Consider the following 17,725-nt stretch of genomic DNA (forward strand, 5'->3'; position numbering starts at 1 on the left):
CCGATGGAGCCTTGACTGTGGCCGCCGCCGGCAGCAGCGACTCCAGATGGTAACCTAGCCCCGCCCGGCCCTGCGGGTGGCCCCCGCCCCATTGGAGCAGCCTCGAGCCGGCTGGCAACCTAACCCCGACCCCAACTCCAGCCAGCGCATTTCATTCTGTCAACCCGCGCCTCCCTCCGCAAAAAACAAAACAAAACAACAACAACAACAAAAAAACAAAAAAACCACACACACACAAAACCCTGAGAGCTGTCCGCGGTGCTGAAGGGTTTGGGGTGCCCGGTGGGTGTTAGGGACGTTTCCTCTTCCTGAGCTGCTCCCTGAACAATCTGCTTCTTCCCCTTCCCACTTCCGCTCTTCCTGGGTCTCCAAATAGGAAGAGTTCTACATTTATTCTTATTAGCTGTGTGACCTTGGGCAAGTTACTCAACATCTCTGTGGTTCAGTCTCATCAGTGGAAGGCCAGAATAGCACCTACTTGGGGTGTTGTTAAATTTTGAGATAATCCACATAAATGAAGTAGCTCACGGGATTGTACACAGTAAGTACTTAAGCAACGTTCACTGATATTATTTCCTTCCTCCAGGCAGTCATATTGATGACCTCTTTTGTGTTAAGGGCCAGAACTCAGTAAATGGTGACTGTGTGATAGCATTCTGAAAAGCCCTCTGCCCATGTCTTTGAACTCTGACTTCATGGTGTTAGAGATGCAGACATACTGTGAGGATGCAATCTCCTCTATCTAGGTCACACTGCAGATGAGGGTGGTAGTCAGCCAGGTCCATTCTCTCCACGCCAATTACTGCCTTTAAAGTCCCGGAAGTCAATCCCTCCGCCAAAGTCAGGGCTCCATAAGGCAGGGGCTGTGAGTCACCTGTACCAGGACTGAGCTGCCTGCAGAACTTGTTTAAAATGAAGAATACCCCCACCCCCTGCCCATTCCTAGCTAAATGAAGATCTCAGCAACCCCAAGTCTAAATTTCAGGCAGCCCTGGGAATCTGTGTGGATAAATAGGTTCCTAGGTGACTAGGGCCCACTGACAGCCTGTGGCTGCATGTCCCGGTCTGAGACTGTCATGTTAAAAGACACAACCCATTCTTCAGTTGTCTTTCTGCTTTATCTGACCCTTACCCCAACCCCTTCCAGCACAAGGAAGAACAGTAAGAACCTTCCAAATAACTCCACAAAGAGAGCAACCAAATGAGGATGCAAGAGAGCAGTTGTTCAAAAAGATTTTTATTTTGTGATCTGTGTCAAACTGTCTCATTCTCAGTGCAGGTGATCCCTCCTCTCCAGGAAACAAGAATGGGAAGAGGGGAGTCTTTCATGAGGTCTCAGCCCCCACAAGGCCCCAGGGAAACCCCACACAGTTCTGAGAATTGATGGGAATCCCAACAAAGACTAGGGTAGGTGAAAGGCAATGACAAGAGGGGTGGTGGTCACCAGTCAGGAAGCTGGGGGTTGGAGAACCCTATCCTTAGCCCTGCTTAGCTTTGGGGCTGCCATGTGCATGATGGAGAAGGAGGAGTGAGAAGATTTCCCTCCTATCTTGAAGCACCCCTTGTCCAGGCATGGCTTTGATTCCGCTCAGGGCTCAGGTGAGAGGAGCAGGAAATTGTTGTGGGCTGGCTACTTCATAAGGTGCTGCTGCTGGTGCCCCGGAGTCCAACACCACGGACAAACTGCTCCAGTAGGCCCCCAATGGCACCAGAGGGACTGGGGGCTGCTGCTCGAAGCCCCACTGTGCTGCTGTATGCGGCCAAGAAAGTTGAGCGTACTTCCTGCAGCCGAGTCTCCCGCTCACTTAGGGCTGCAAGCCTATGAGGGGGGAAGGAAAGGAGGGAGAATTAATGTATTACCCTGGGGCAGGATCCAACATCCTTATCCTCACACCATACTACCTATTCTTCTGCCTTTGTTTGCACAGGCCAGCACATGTCCTGTGGCCATACTACCCCAGTGGTTCAGGCCCCAAACACCTGTCCTGTTCCCCTCAAGAACCACTCCTCTCAGCTCTCAGGTTACTCTTCTTACCTAGAAGCAGCACGTTTTAATGGTGCACTGGGGAAGGGGAAGGTGAGCAGGGGGAGGTTTGCACTGAGGCACAAATCTGAGACTTAAGGAGAGACCACAAGATGAGGCATCAAGCTTTGGCTGACCAAAGGCCTCAGCCTTCTTCAGGCCAGGACCTGGAGCATCCTGCAAGGAAGTTCTTGTCAATGTTCTAGAGAGGCCAGAGTCCTCAACTGGAAACCCCTGAGGCTCTGGCTACATCTTCACTTGCTGTGTTCCCTAACCAAGTAGCTAGCAGGATTCCTATTCTGATTCTATTGTTTTGTTCCCTGGCCTCTACAGATACTGATCACAGGTGGAAGACAGGAAGCCCCTCCTCTCTCCTTGGCCTGGAAATACAAGTCAAGAAGGGGAACAAGTTGGGGATCCCTGGGTGGCACATCGGTTTGGCGCCTGCCTTTGGCCCAGGGCACGATCCTGGAGACCCGGGATCGAATCCCACGTCAGGCTCCTGGTGCATGGAGCCTGCTTTTCCCTCTGCCTGTGTCTCTGCGCCTCTCTCTCTATGACTATCATAAATGAATAAAAAAAAAAAAAAAAAAGAAGGGGAACAAGTGAAAAAAATGGCAGGGAGGAGAAGTGCATGAAAACTGAGGCTTATCAAAGAATTCCATGAGGCTATTTGACACTTTGAAAGGTCTTTGATAGAAGAGGCTTAAGGAACCAGCCACATTCAACCTATGAACTAAAAGGTATGCAGTCTAGGGGTGGGAGGGACATAGAATCAGAGGAAAGGTCAGGAATTCATATGGTGTTCACCCTAACTGTTCCCTGGAGGGCTTTCTCCAGGGGTCACAGATCTATATGACACGACCCCTCATGTTCCCATCCACCTGAAAAATCAAGACTAGCCCTGACCACTAACTTACACCAAAATTTCCCCCAAGAGACCAATCTCTGTATGATCCCTCCCAGGAATTTGTCAGAAGTAACAGCAATGTCTCCAATTCCCAAACCCAAATGACTGTACCCCAGGGCCTGGAGGGAACAGATGGAGATATGAGGATAAACGACAGTCCTGGGGTATGTATGGGGAGAACAGACATAGGGAATGTAGACTGGTGCGAGTGGTATGTATGAGTGGGTGACTAAGTGTGGGAGAGAGACAGAGAAGCGGCAGGTTCTAGGGTGAAGGAAAGTCAAGCAGCTTGGCAGCAGCTCTAGGAAAATAGAGCTGATGCTTGATTCCTCCAACACCGTGAACAAAGTCTTTCTTGGCATTTGGGGGAGACATGTGGTCCTAGATCTTTATTCTCTAAACTAGGTTTCACAGAGGCTAGAGGCCGTGTGTTCTTCTTTAGCTTTTCCTTACAGCATATAACCAGGAGAAATTCAGAGTGGTAGTTTGTATTCACAGGGAATATCCAAAGGTCCAAACGTATGCATTCTCACTGTCCCTTATTTCTGGGAGGCAAAAGAGGGAGAGATCAGCCTTTTTAGAGACAAAGAAAACTGGAGCCCAGAGAGGATATATGATCCACTTAAGGATACACAGCAGGCAAGGGGTAGGCAGGCAGAGATACTCTAGTGCCATTCCCTCTGGACAGATGAGCTAGCAGGCTCAGAGAGGTCAGGGCTAACATCCTAAGATGTAGCTGGTGAGCAGAACAGCTAGGAGTTTGACTAAATGAGAAATTTATCAGAGAATGATAACAAAGCCCAAGCACCAAATCCACATACCATATGATCTCAGCAGGAATCAACCCTGACCCCACACCTACAACTGCAATTTTGGAGGCCATGAGAACACACAGAACCTAGCCTTCTTCTGGCAACCACCCAGATCTTGAGGGTTGGCTAGGAGCTCAAGAGAGCTGCCCAAGGTATAAACTGTAGGACCTGGGGCTGGAGTTGCCTATTTCAGTGGTTAATGCCAGTTAAGTGAGGGGGTGCTATCAAGCAGGGGCGAAGATGTCTGCTTCCTCCAGAGATGGCTCCTGGGCTTACGCCATCCTGGAACCCCAAGGTGCAGGCTCTGTCTGCCCTCAGCAGAGAATCCTTCTTAACAGCCTATGGCAACATGCCTCTGACCTGTCAGCCCTGGTGCGTATGAGCCAAATTCTGGTGGTGGTGATGAATCCCCAGCACCTGAGGTTCATTCAACCCATCATGGGGAGGGGCAGGCACTGTTCTCCACAGGCCACTAGAAGCTCTACTGCTTGACATCCATGAAGCAGTAAAGCAGGCAAGGGGCAGGGGGCTGCCACAGAGGCAGCCACTCAAGCAGACACACTATTTAAGAGTTGGAAGCCCAGTAATGGAGCCTTGAAGTGAGAGGATTTTATAGGCTTTGGGATTTAGTATCCCCATCCAATTTTCTTTCCTGACCAGAGGCAAATGCAGCAGACAAAAGGGGAAAGAGGATGGCAAAGAACCCTTGGTTTTACTAGGAGCAACACAGCCCCTGAATTAACCTAGCTCCAATCTGGCTCTGGTCTCCACCATACACCTACTTTCACTACCCCACTGTTCTGATTTCAAAGGATTCTCATGTCAGGCAGAGCCTCAGACAGAAATAGAACCTTCTATAGTTACAGTCCAGCCAGCTTTCCCTCAGGGTGTGCCCCAAGGCACCTGTGGACGAATTTTGGAGGCTCTGGAGAGTGAACACACAGTGCAACACACTTACTGAGCAGCCCATAAGGCCTCTTTCATACCTCAGGAGTCCAGGAACAGTGAGGTATATACTTAGCTGAGACACTGGGGAAGGGCAAGGATCCAGGGCCAGCTGCTGCCTCACTCCTAACCAACACTCTTGATTGCTCACCAGCTTCTGATATGGGCAGGGGAGCATCCTGTCTTCTCAAGCAAGACACTTACAGACAACTGTTAGGGAGCTCATCCGGGAAGCTGAAAGGGAGAGAGGAGTCTGTGTGCAGGACAGCCCGTTCCTGAATACTGCCACAGCCTGTTACCATCTGCCAGCTGCCAAAGTCTGTGGAGAGAGAGGATCCGGGCAGGGGATGGTCCACTGATCTGGGGCAGAGAGGAGAGAGAGGGAAGATGATGCACAGTCAGTCATATGCCTGACAGGGGAGGCCCTGGAGGGATGGGGGTGGGGCGGGGCTATGATGGTCCTGGACCATAGCCACAAGGTTCTGTTGGTAGAGCTTCTGTAAACCACTTTCTTCAAAAGTACAAAATCAGCTGGATAGGTTGTGATTGAGAAAGAAGAGTATAGACCATAAGGCAGGCTCAGCTGTGAGGACAATGCTGTGTGCAAAGACTTACAGAAGCAAAAGAAAAAGAGCAAAGCAGAATGAGAAGAGGTGAGCCAGCAACCAAAGCCTCAGGTCAGGGGATGCCTGCCCTGTGGCTGACATAGCAAGTCCAATCTCAAAAGCACAAAAAGGAGGGGAGCAAGGCTGGATGCCCCAGGAACCAGGGAGGCAGGATCACCTCATATTCCCCCAGCATGCAGATTGGCAGGGTGGGGAAGCCAGAACTCAGGGGCCAATGAAGTCTTATCAGAGCAATGGGAGAACAAGCTTCTTGGGGACAGTGGAGGGTGGTGACCTAGATTGAAGAGTGAGGTGATGAGCGCCCTGAGGCACACCCCTCCATGCTTTCTCTGCAGCACCTTCCAGGAGCCGTAGTTTGTATTCACAAGCATCAACCCAGCAAACTCACTGGCTATGCCCAGAGGGTGGGGATGAATCAGGCAGGCAACTTGACAGCTTCATCAGGCCTTTTTCAGATGGAGGTTTGGGCGGTGCAGGGAGAAGAGTGTTGCATTGGGAATCTACTGCTGCTACCACCTTCTCATGGACAGCTAACCTCTCTCTACGGTCTCAGGGCAACAGCCCACCCAGTGGGGGTTGGGAAGGAAGGGAGGAAATGGGAAGACCGCACACAAGGCCCTTTTATCAGCTACCGCAGGTCTCCATCTCCAGAGAGACATCTTTGTTTAACCCTTTATTCTTTAATTCAAGAATAGCAGAAAGTGTTTCTGCAGGGACCCAGGAGCAGACAGAAGCATCAGTAGTGGTATAGGGGGTGGGAAACAGAGAAAGGCATTTGCTGGTGTTGGCCCACCTAGTTAGCTGGCATCAACATCTCCTAGTTTGAGGCAACAGCCCTCATAAGTGGCCATCCCAGCCTCATTCTCAAGCAACTGCCACCTGAGTGATGCTCTGGCCAGGTAGTGCGTCTCAGGTAATCTTTAGCCATCCTTATCTTGAGACCAAGAAATGGCAGTCCAGACAGGTGAAGACGCTTACTCAAGGTCCCACAGCCATTGAGTGCAAGAAGAGATTTTTAAAGCCAAGTTTGATTATGGATTTGTCCTACAACAGAACCACCTTGAGACCAGAGATAACAGATGGTTTTCTATGTTAAAGCTGCCATGAATAGGAACCCCCTGCAACATAGAGACTTCCACATTCATCATTCCTGCTAAATTCTGGAAGGTGTGTGACAGAAACATCAGGGATGAGAGAAGAACATGGTTTGCTACCTGGTGGAAGCCCCTCATGCTCCACAAAACAGGGTTTCCTTATTTCTAGATGGAGAAACTTGGTAGGACTCAAGCAGTCTGTAAATCAAAGAGACAGCTGCCCAGGAGAGGGCAAACCACACGCCAGTCTGGTAGTTTCCCTATGATTCCTCCAGGTTGTGCTGGGTCTTCAGTCAGTATAACTCCACTGAGGTCAGCCTGGTGCTACAAATCTCATCTACTGTTCAAATTTTAAGCGCAGATTTCCTCTTCCAGTTTTAGCAGTCTGTAGGAAAACAATTGCTAAACACTAGAGTGAGGCGGGAATGGAAGGGATGCTGAGTAGGATGGGGGCACTCCTGGGGCTGGGAACATGGAGGTTTCTTATGCCACCACCTGGCACTCCCCAGGCAATCAGAGACTCAGACTACCAATGGAAAAATGACAGAAAGATGGAATGCGAGGATTTCTGGTCCCCTTAAGCTAGTCACTTTGCTTCCCCAGTGTCCAGCAGTTAGCACCACCAGGCAAGAACCACATTTGGAGTAGCGAGGGGATAGCTGTGGAGTGAAGTAGGCAATATAGACAGCAACAGTATATGATCCCAGGGGACAGAAAGCCATCTCAGCAAGCAACCATCCTTTGCCTGTTTTACAAGAGTGAGCACATAGGCTACAAACAAATCTTCCTACTTGAGGCTTTTGTCAAAGAAAGGATTGCAGAGCAATTGTTCAGCTCCTAGGTTTGAGAACAGGGGGCTATGCTAAGCAGAGAGGTGCTCCTAAGTGCCAGTCTGGATCAGCTGGCTGGAGGGGACACCTAAAGATGAAAGCAGACAGTCCCCAGAAGTAGTACCTGCACCTGCCTAATGAAAGAAGGAAAACTTTGCAGTCTCACTACACAGGTGACTTCATCAGCTTTATTAAGACCCCATACTCTTCAGTCCTGCATCTTTACTCAAGCACAAACAAAGCAGGAAAAAAAAAAAAAAGAGGTCCAAGTTCTAGCTCTTCTAATCTACCTACAGGGCCAGAGGGAATATGGGGCCAAACTATGCTCAAATTGGAGAACTGCGGAGCCGATGATGCTTCCAAGGTCACCTGTCCATATGCCTGGATCTCAGAGGGATCACACTTCTGCCCAGGAGACTGGGTTTTTGGCAACATTTCACTCTGTTGTCTGGATACAGCCTAGGCCCGTCTTTATAGCACCAAAGAGCTGCAACTCCCACTCTCCCCCCAGACACCCAGAGTAGGCAGGACTCAGGAAAGTTATCTTTTAGATAGTCCTTTGTGGAAGGAGGTACAAGAATACCATACAAGCAGAGCTGGCCCAACCCACACAGCTGAGGCAAGAATAAACAGGTCTGCCCTGAGGTGCCTGGCCTGGCCTTTTACCTAGCTGCCTAGTGCCCTGACATGGCCCATTTGCCCTCAGATATGTGAATAAGGACAGATCCTTCACAACCACAGTTTACTGAGCTTTTGTGGAAAGAATGAGTATTTGCTATATGCCAGATACTTATTTAGTTCTGTGATCTTATTTAAACCGAAACGTATGGAAGCCAGAATCATTACTTGATCTTTAAAGGTGGAATGAAAAAATTGAGCCCAGGAAGGAAGTGATTTTTCCAAGTCTCACACAGCTAGGAGGGGCAAAGCTGAGACTGAAACTCAGCCCAAACTAGCCTCATAATACGCTGATCTTCCTTCTGGATAAGGGACAGTAGGGGCTTCAGGGGTTGGCACATAATTTTCAACTGGAATAAAGCACAGAGTTGGTAATTTATCATAAGGAAAAGAGGTCCTCATGTGATTCCTGGATGTGAAAAAGGAAGCAGCATGTCCCAGGAGTGGCTGTTTACCATTAGGGAAGCTGGCCAGAGGGCAGAGCTAGTACATGGGAGGCGGCAAGGGGAAAGAACCACAAGAAAATGGCATTGGAGCCTTGATCAGACTACACCTGAAGGTCACATTCTCCACTGGACTTTTCCATAAGAACCACCAGTTTTCCTTGATTGTTTAAACCTGTTAAGATGGTATTTTTTTTGTTAATTGCATCTGGAAGCACCTGAACTGAGGCTGGCACAGAAAGCTTGAAGGCGCACAACTAGGAAGAACCTGGGAGTTGCCTCAGAGGTTTACATAGATGAGAAAACAGAAACTCAAAGTCATCAAGTGACATGTCTGAAGGACATGCAAGGAATGAATGTCTGAGCCATGATCTAAAATCCCAAACTTTGACGAGGCCTAAATGTCACCTCTAATCTACACTTATTCCCTGCCAAACCCCCAAACCTCTAGGTGATGGTCCCATAGCCTCTGCCTAAGTGACTGCTTCCAGGATTGAGGCTTTAGGGAAGAATCCTTCAGTTCAACAAGGTCCTGAACTCACAGAGCAATTGACTTCAGAGATAGTTAAGACAGGATTTCTTACTGCATTTGAAAAAAAAAAAATCCACACACATCAGTTTTCCGCAGCCTGGACTTTAAACATTGATGTGTGTGTGTGTATGTGGGGGGGGAGATATGGAGGGATGAGGAGGGAGAGAGGAAAAGAAAGAGGGAGAGAACCTCTGCATTCCTGCAGCAGCTCAAGAAATATTTTAGGGCTCTAAGTGTCCTTTCTGGCAATGCATTTAGACTTCTTACCACTCATCCTTGGTAACAAGCTATGATCCCATGCAAGACAATGTCAAACATGGGCCAGGAACCCTATGTGTTACAGAAATCAATCTGGTTTCTCTGCATCATTAAACACAGCCCAGGCCAGAGCTCGCTGCTTATAATGAGCAGTTGGTCTGTGCTAGAAGATGGCGCAAGAAGAGCTAGCTGGGCAACGGGAGTTGGTTCCTGTGTTTCTACTTGGCTATTCAACCAGGCTGCTGGGTGTCCCTCAGCCAAGTTAATCTGCTCCTTAGGCAGCTTGGCTTCAGGCTGGGCTCAGTGGTGGCACCATCCCTCCTCAGGCATGGATGGTGCTGTGCTAGCAACCCCCCACCCTTAAAGATGTCTGACTCTGGAGCAGAGACCAAGTGGCTAAGCCACTTACTAACCAGGACCTTGGGGGGCTGGTGTGCTCAGAGCATTGGCCTGCCTAGTCCCAGCCCCCAGCCCTGTAGTTGGTGAGAGATTTAACAATGGTGCAGAAATGCAGCTCCATCAGAAACTGTTGCAGTGGCAGATAATAATGCAAAAAGTCACTAGTGTCTTCTCAGAGAGGAGTATGGGGTTGGGACTGGCTAAGAACTAGCACCCCACAGAACTTTCTTCCCAGCCCAACACCTACTTCTTAACTTTGAACAAAGCTTTACAGACTCCTTTCATAGGGAAGTCCTGCTTTAAGAACATATGCTTATAGAACTTGGAGCATTTGAAACCCAAAGCATTCACATTATGAGGGGAATTTCAGCTGTCACAGATAGCTTTACTAAAGCGTTTCTTTCCATACTGTTCCTTCTGCTGCATTAAAAAGCTGATTGGCTGTTGTTACCTAAGAGAGGCAGGGATCCCTCAGGCACTTTAAGATAAAAGAGACTAAATTAATTTTAATGTTAATGGAAATACATAATTAGAATGCTCCAAATCCGAATAATCTAGTCTTTCAAAACCTCTGGCAAACAGGCGCCCAGTCCAGAACCTTGCTGCCTGGCCAGACCAGCCGGGCTCCAAGTGGCCATTCCCAGAATAGACTGGCAGAGCCAAACACTTCAAAGCAGCCCAGCCCACGCCTCTCCAAGGCCTTGTGCCCCATTTGGGCCCAGCTATTCCCAGCCTCGACCAGGCCAAGCACAAAGGGCTGAAAGGCCCGAGGACACCCGCACTCTCCCCCACCCCCCTCTTTAGGGAAGGGCCTTGTTGCTCTCCTGGGCCAACCGTAAGAGTCTGAGCCACCAGTGTAGGCAGAGAACCGCTGCTGAGACTGCCTCCCAGCAGGAAGGGGGCAGTAATAAAAAGATGGGGTGTGCGAAGAGGTGATGGAGTGCTGCCTCAGCGGGAGCCCCGAGCAGTTAAGAGAGCAGGACCCGAGAGGATTAGGAGGGCTCTTCCGGTCTCCTGCCCAGCTGTCCAGCAATGCTGCACAGGCAGGAAGGGAGGTGGGGACAACGAGCAAGAGTTCCAGGCCAGAAGTGCGAGGGTTATGCTGTGCCTCCACAGCCCCGGGCCAGCCCTGAGGAAAGCCAGGTGTGCAGACAAAGGTGGCATGGCAGTGGGCGCACAGAGGGAACAGGAGCGAGCACAGCCACGTGGACTGGTCTGCCTGGCACCACCTCTGTTCAGCTATCTTCTCCAAACCTCCTGTGTGGTCGGAGGAGTCACGGTTTGTGTTTAGAAGGCTCGGCTACACCACTGGCGGATACGTCAGCACTCCAGGTTGAAGGGCTCACCTTCAGAAGGGAGCACACCGGACTCGTCTGGTCAGTGCACTCCATGGAGCTCCTCCCAGCCTACAGCTGATCTGCTTTGCCGCATGGGGAGGGTGCTCTTCCTCCATTGCCTGCTTTTTGCCCATGGAGAAGAGCCAGAGGATGGGGATAGGAGGAGGGCTGCAGAAGTTTTAGGTCTTTCCCTGTAATATGCTCGGGACTTGGGGGCTCAGTTTCCTCACTGTTAACAGGCCTGCTACAAAGAAAAGATCTGAAACTTCTGGAGCAGTACGTTTCAGAGCTGGGCTCAAATCTGGGGTAGACTCCAAGGCTTATGCTCTTTATGCTAAAAGCCCCTTTCTCCTTGGAATTTATCAAGGACCTCTTAAGTCACACACTGCTTTGTTCTCTCCAGAAGGCCCAGACGTTCTCAAGACTTTAGAAAACAAAGCAATTCACAGGATTCTTTCCTGTGAATATGACATGGAAAAAGTGGTATGGGGTTAGCCAGGAAATGCTTTCCCCAAGTGCCAGACCATCTCTCAATTCTAAACCCCTACCCACTGCTCAGCTTTAATCTCTTCTAGAAAACGTTACTCTGAGTAACGTTACGCTGAGTACTCTTCAGGTGTAGAGTCTCCCAAGGTTTGTCCAAGCCATTTACATCTAGCCCAGCTCTCCATCTGTTCTCTTCGCTGCCCCTCCAATTCAGACATGGAATTTGAGAACCTAGATCCATCTCTTTAAGCAGAATGTGAGGGTCACGGGGGCTGAGACCCACCAAAGGCAAAAGGAGAGGCAGTCCTGACCCTGCCCATCACACTACAATCAGTAGATTCTCCTTCTAGATTCTCCATCTGCTAAGGCTCTGGAAGGAGCCTCAAATCATTCTTTCTATAAACCAGCTTTTACCCAAACATTAACCCATCCTCCAAATAGGTAGGCCTGCAAGCTTGTCAAATCCTTCTACCTCCTGGGTACACTGCCCACCAGGCTGCATGCCAAGGAACTCTGTCCCAAGACCACCTTAAGACACCAGCTTAGGGGCTGGAACCACATCTCCAGGCTTATTAAGAGGGGAGGGCTAACTGCTTCTACCACTAGGGGCTTTGGAGCTCCTCACCTGGGCTTGGGGACCTCCAGGGGACTGCTACCCATCCTGAAAAAGTCAGAATGGTTCGAGGATGAGGAGCTGGAAGACTTGGCTTCCCCCAGCCCTTGGTGGGAAGGCAGGCGGTCCTCTGAGGGCTGTGGCCGGTTCCAGAACACGCTCTGTGGAGAGGATGAGTGGCTCTTCCTCCTGCAGTATAAAGAATAGGGCTGTGTGTCAAGGGGCCACTCTGGGCAAGCACTCTGCCCACTTTTACCAAATGTCAGGGCCCAGTCCTTACCTCTACCAGGAAAATGCCACATGGGGATGGTTATACATTAGTGTTCCCTCAGGCTCAGCCATGAGCAGCAAGGATTGGGTCTTCATAGAGGGAGTGGAACATCCAAATAATGCTGGCCTACTAGCCTCAGAGTATATGCTAGTTTCTTAACAGCTTGGTAACTGCCCCTCCGTCCAAATGTTATACAAAAGTTTGAGTTATTTGTCTAGAGACAGAGTCATCAGATTCTCAGAAGTTCACCCTCAAACAAGATCTCAATTCAGAATCATTTTGTACTCACTTGTTTTCTTTTTTCTAGCTGGCCCCCCACCTCCCAGCCAAATGACATAAGGGAGCTCCCCTACAGAGTCTCTTTTACACCAGCCTCCCCTCACCCAGCCCTGTCTGCCAGCTCTGTGCCTTCTTTCTTCATCCCACAGGGAGCCCCAGCCCTTTATGTTCCTGAGCCACCACGGACAGTGCCCCTCACCAACCAGATGGCTGCCTCTGAGGTCTAGGAGAGACAGCAGGGCATGGAGCTGTGCTCTCAGCCCTACTGTCGGGGGCCCCCTTTGTTCCTGGGCCTCCCTGGAGCTGGTGGCCCTGGGCCACAGCGGTGAGCGAGCTTAGTTCCAGCCTGGCCCCTCACCAAGATGCCTGAGTCTGTGCTCCTGCAGGGAGCAGCTCCACGGCCTCATAGGTGAAACTCCCGGCAGCTCCTGGGGAGCTCTCCATGACCAAAGAGAAGTCGCTGCCAAGGCTGGTGGTGCTGCCTCGGTCCTTTCGTCCTGAAAGAAGCAAGTGCCATTGGTCAGCACATTATCTTCTCACACTACTGGTCCCCTAGTTCTTCCACACCATACAGCCAGAAAGAGAAGTGTCTAGAACAAACAGCTCCTCTGTGGTCTATATTCAGAACGATGCACAGAGGAAGGGGAATGTGCTGAGGCCTGTAACTCACTCAGCATACAGATATCTTCCAGAGTGAAGCCTGCATCCCGGGCTGGCAAACTCTTCCTCCTGTGAACAGACACCAGAATACTGAATTATATTCTGGGCTGGGGTCTTCTTTGTCGTTCCCACGCCCAGCATGCTACCTGCCTGAGAAGCTCCAATTCACTGGCAAATCAATGAAACCAGTCCTACCTAGAGTGTTGAGAAATGTAGGCCGCTTCTGAAAGGCCAGGAAAGCCTGACTCCTCCCTTTCGCCTTGGCCCCTCAGAGTTCAATCTGGCCCAACACACCTAGAGCTTGGATTTGGAAGGCAAGTGAAATTCAAAGACACCAACTCTCACAGAGCTTGTAAGGCAACTGCCAGGCAAGACTCCTATGTTTCCCAGGCTGGAGGGAGACTCTGGTCCGTGGTGGTGGGCTGCATAGAGATGCAGACATACCTCTGCAGTGGCCCAGCAAAGGGCAGGTGGAAGAATCAACTACCTCAGTTTAGTGTGGGGTGTTGGGGTCCTCCTGTCCTTAGGTTGGCTTTTCCTTGCAGCAGCATGCCCTGCTTTCCTCGTCACCAGAGACCACTCCTTTGCCCCAAAGCCTCTCTGTTACTGTAACTGCAGGCTGACCCCAGCTCTGCCTCCCAGGCAGGAGAGCCTCTTTCCCATTGGCTCTCACCAGGGATCCCCACCCTGGCCTCAGAGGGGAGGCAGGGACAAAAGGCCAACTTGCCAAGCATGCAGGGAATCAGACAGTGAGTGACACCCTGCCTACTCTTCCCAGAGTGTCCTGCCCAGTATGAGAAAACAGGTCTCTCCTCACCTCTGTGTCTTCAGAGCAGAGAATTCCTCAGAGATGATATGCTTCAAAAAATTGAAGCAGAAGAAGAAAATCTGAAGAAACCAAAAAGCAGCATACATGAGAAGACAGCTTTCTCCAAGGAGAGGAATCTAGGTGGCTGAGCTCCCAGGAGAGGGCAGCCAGCCACCTGGTCAGCCCCTGGTGGACAAGAGCCCTGTCTCAGGGATCCTGCTGGATATTCTGCTCTAAAAATGGTATAAATGGGTGAGAGTGGGCTTTGCAGGTAGGGTAGATGTGCCTGGGCTAGGGCAAAGAAGGAAGGGAATGTACTAGGGTAAGCCAGTGAGTTTTCAAACCGTCTTCAATTTCAACATGGTGTTCTCAAGCCACTGAAAAGGATAAAGAGAATGCAGCTTTTCTCCTCAGCCTCTTCTAAGAACCCCAAGGAGAGAGGCTAACTGGGAAGAACAGCTGGGAGAGAGATTATTTGGGGGTGAGGAGATTAATGGACACTGCAGAAACATAAAGGAAGGGAAAGGGATCAGATTTTGTAGGAGGAACACCCAGAAAGAGTAGCTCAAAAGAACCATGGGGGAGGGGCAGCCACAGTCTGGCTTAGAGTCTGAGGTGGACAGAGGCAGGAGGCCGCTCCTGATCTCTAGCTGCAACTCACCGCCACCAGCAAACTCTCCACCCTTCCAGCCAGTGTCCTAGTGAAATGGACCCCATGAAGTGCACGTAAGGCAGTCTCTGCAGTTTTTAAATAAACTCCCCAGTGATTCTTAAAGGTGTGGTCCATCAAACGCTTACTTGGATAAACACCCACATGGTATCCCCGGGCTCCATATGATTTCCCCACACAAACACCGCTCCCCGCCAAAAAAGGGGGAGGGTGCCCAGGTTAGGTCACTATGAAAATGTTGGGTTACATAAAACTAAATAGGTGTCTTTACCACAGACTCTTTAGTCTTTAATATGTCAGTGTGCTGTGAATCTCAAGGGCTGGGTAGGAGGACAGAGTACCGTTTAACAGGCCTCTGTTTTGTTTTAAAGCATCAGCGTCTAGAATGTCTGGTGGGGGTAAGAGAAAAGCTCACACCCTGAAAAACAACCCTCCCAGCTGAGGACACCCTTCTTGCTTATGCTGAGAGATGGCCAGGGTCTGAATCCAGACCACACTGGGCTCGGCCTCATCCTCTGTCCAGTTTCTGAAGGCAGGATCTGGCTTGCTCTGAGGGTGGGGGAGATGGTGTGGAGGGCAGAATGTTCTGGAGTGCCAGTCAGTCTCAAAATGAGAGGCTGCAAAGGGGCTTTACGGGCTGATTTCAATGCCAAAGTCACTGCCTCTGACAGAGTTCACGGAGGCCTCTGAGGAACAGGCTTATGAGCTCTGCAGCCCTGGCAGATGCGATAAGCGCTCAGAGGAAGAGATTTAGAAGGGGAGAGGAGCCGTTGAGAGGGAGGAACAAAAGAAGGAGGCACAAGATAAGATGCTTGGAAAGAAGGCAGCCTCAGGAGAGTAAGAAAGATGCTTCAGGAAAAGGGGGCTACACAGAGGGCAGAAAAGAAAGTACTAATGCTGTGTGACAGCTCCCACATTGGGCGCCTGGACTCATTCTCTTTGTGAAGCAGCACGATCAACACCAGGAGACTCAAGGTTAATCACATTACTCAAGGTCATCAGGTAATAGGTGGGACAGCAGGGTTCAAACTCAGGTCTGACTCCAGGTCTGCGTGCAGGGAAAAGAGGCTGAAAAATAAGCATGCCAAGGAGGCAAAGACTGCAGAAAGCAGAGAAGGATGGGGTGTAGAAAGGGCAGAGAGAGTAAGGAGGGACAGTGCCCAGAGTAAGGAGACCCTGGGGCCCAGCTGGCTGTGCCTGGGCTGGGTTTGTCTGGGCTGGTGGGGAGCAGCTGGGCAGGACCCTGCTTGCTCAGCTGGCCCTGGGGCTTAAAAGTTGCTGAATGGGTGTGAACAGGAGAGAGAGACAGAAGAGCCTCTGGGTTGTAGCTACATGGCTGAGGAGCCCAGGAAAAGGCTTGAATTTTGGTTCCATAACTACAGAAAACAAGGTCGCCTGTGAGAAAGATGGCAGCAAAGGCCAGGGGAAGAGGACTGACAGATGGAGGTCATTGCAGCCATGTGGGCAAGTGTTCTCTCTATTGCACAGGAGAGGAATGGGGGCTCAGAATGGGGGCTACTGTGCTGGTGCTTTAATGGCCATGCTGCCTGATGCCCACATGCACTGGGCAAGGAACTGCCCTCTATGTATGGACACCAAACAGAACATCATGCTGTTGCTCTCAGAGCCCTGGCATTTGCTCACAGTACCCACCTCCTCTCCTTTGCTGAGCCGATCTACCAACATGTGCCTGAAACAAGAAGGCGAGGAGGTCAAAGCAAGCCACGCCCCAAGATGGCAGGGCAAAGGGGGACTGGAGTGACAGGGACAGTCCATGGCTTTGGCACCACAATCTCAGGTGGGGCCTGACAACCACCTTCAGTCTTTCCCAAGGAGGTGGGACTGCCTTCACTTGTTACCCTGTCATAGGAACCACCACATCCACAGACACACAGAAACATGGCTCCCAAGGCATTGTGCCCACCCAATAACCTGCCACTTCCCGAAGGCTTACCCAAAGAGGAACCAGTCATAGGCCACAGTTAGGTAGAGGATCTCAGCAGGCTTTAGGGATGTGTGGATAAGTCCATCCTGGAAGAGACCAAAGAGACATGCTTAGAAAGATGATTCCAGCCATCACAAAGCCCGCGCCTTGTCCCAGGAGCTGAACAGCAACCACAGGCCCAGTGACAACTAGGCTGCCCAACAGTCCCCAAAACAGTGTTAAACCTAACACTTGCTCTGAACACTTAGGGTCCCTCCCTCCAAAACTCTAATTTCTGGAGACAGTCTTAATGCTCCCAGAGAGTAAATTTTAGTAGATGTCCTCAGCAAGCTCCTTGACCCCATCACCCAGCCCATCCATACTCACAGCCCACAAGGAAAGGCGTAGGAGAGAGATGAAGAGGGGGGTCCGATCCCAGCCTGAGATACAGTGTACCAGCAGCCCGCTGTCATCTACTCAGGAACCACATAGCAGGAAACCCAGAAGAAAAGCAAATATGGATGCATGAGAAGAGGATATGCCATCACCCTGGCTTGGTGTCAGAGAGCCATACCATCCCTAGTCTCCCTCTTCCTGGTCGGCCTCCCCAAGATTCTTCTCCAACCTAGTCCCAGGAAGCGGGGGTGACAGGCACTTGTCTCTGTACACAGTATTTCTTCTTTCTTCTGGCTACCTTTCTAGGTACTTCTAGGAAAGCAGTACTGCCCCGGTAATTTAGGTGGGGCTGACCTGCATATCCCCACCCAGCATTCCTCAGGGGTCCCTACAGGTATTTTTGGGAAGGCAATTCACTGTGCAGGGCTGTCCCAGGAACTGCAGGACATCTGGATTCTTGGCTAACACCCACCAAATGCTAGTAGCCTTCCTCTAGTTCCTATAACACCCACTTCTCCAGAAGAGAACCACTACTTAACTCCAGATGTAGACATGTGACTTTTTTATAGAGTTGGCCATAGTACCTGGTTCAAGGATGGGCACTTGACCCAAACTGAGTCAATGAGCATGAGCTCTGGGACAGAGACTCTCCCCCTTTTCTGGGGGAGATAGGATGGCAGAAAACAAGAATGGTTACCAGCATGAAGCTAACCAGACAGTAGGTATGAAAA

General features: G+C 50.5%; 1 protein-coding gene across 5 annotated transcripts in view; it reads right to left on the reverse strand.

Moving 5' to 3' along the window:
- Nucleotides 1-1,219: 1,219 nt before the first annotated feature.
- Nucleotides 1,220-17,725, reverse strand: part of MTMR14 (myotubularin related protein 14) — a 46,467-nt gene continuing 29,961 nt past the window's right edge. For 2 of the 5 annotated variants that reach the window (XM_055342782.1, XM_055342780.1), the window contains exons 11-19: nt 16,986-17,071; nt 16,629-16,705; nt 16,328-16,364; nt 14,014-14,084; nt 13,207-13,265; nt 12,895-13,033; nt 11,999-12,175; nt 4,895-5,050; nt 1,220-1,819 (exon numbers count right to left, since the gene is read on the reverse strand). In XM_055342782.1, coding sequence (XP_055198757.1) covers nt 1,636-1,819; nt 4,895-5,050; nt 11,999-12,175; nt 12,895-13,033; nt 13,207-13,265; nt 14,014-14,084; nt 16,328-16,364; nt 16,629-16,705; nt 16,986-17,071 — 986 coding nt within the window. In that variant the 3' untranslated portion in view covers nt 1,220-1,635. The remainder of the gene's footprint in view (nt 1,820-4,894; nt 5,051-11,998; nt 12,176-12,894; nt 13,034-13,206; nt 13,266-14,013; nt 14,085-16,327; nt 16,365-16,628; nt 16,706-16,985; nt 17,072-17,725) is intronic. The other 3 variants (XM_055342784.1, XM_055342783.1, XM_055342785.1) reach the window with 2 other exon arrangements.

The sequence above is a fragment of the Nyctereutes procyonoides genome, unplaced genomic scaffold (assembly GCF_905146905.1).
Source record: "Nyctereutes procyonoides isolate TBG_1078 unplaced genomic scaffold, NYPRO_anot_genome, whole genome shotgun sequence".
Classification (NCBI taxonomy): domain Eukaryota; kingdom Metazoa; phylum Chordata; class Mammalia; order Carnivora; family Canidae; genus Nyctereutes; species Nyctereutes procyonoides.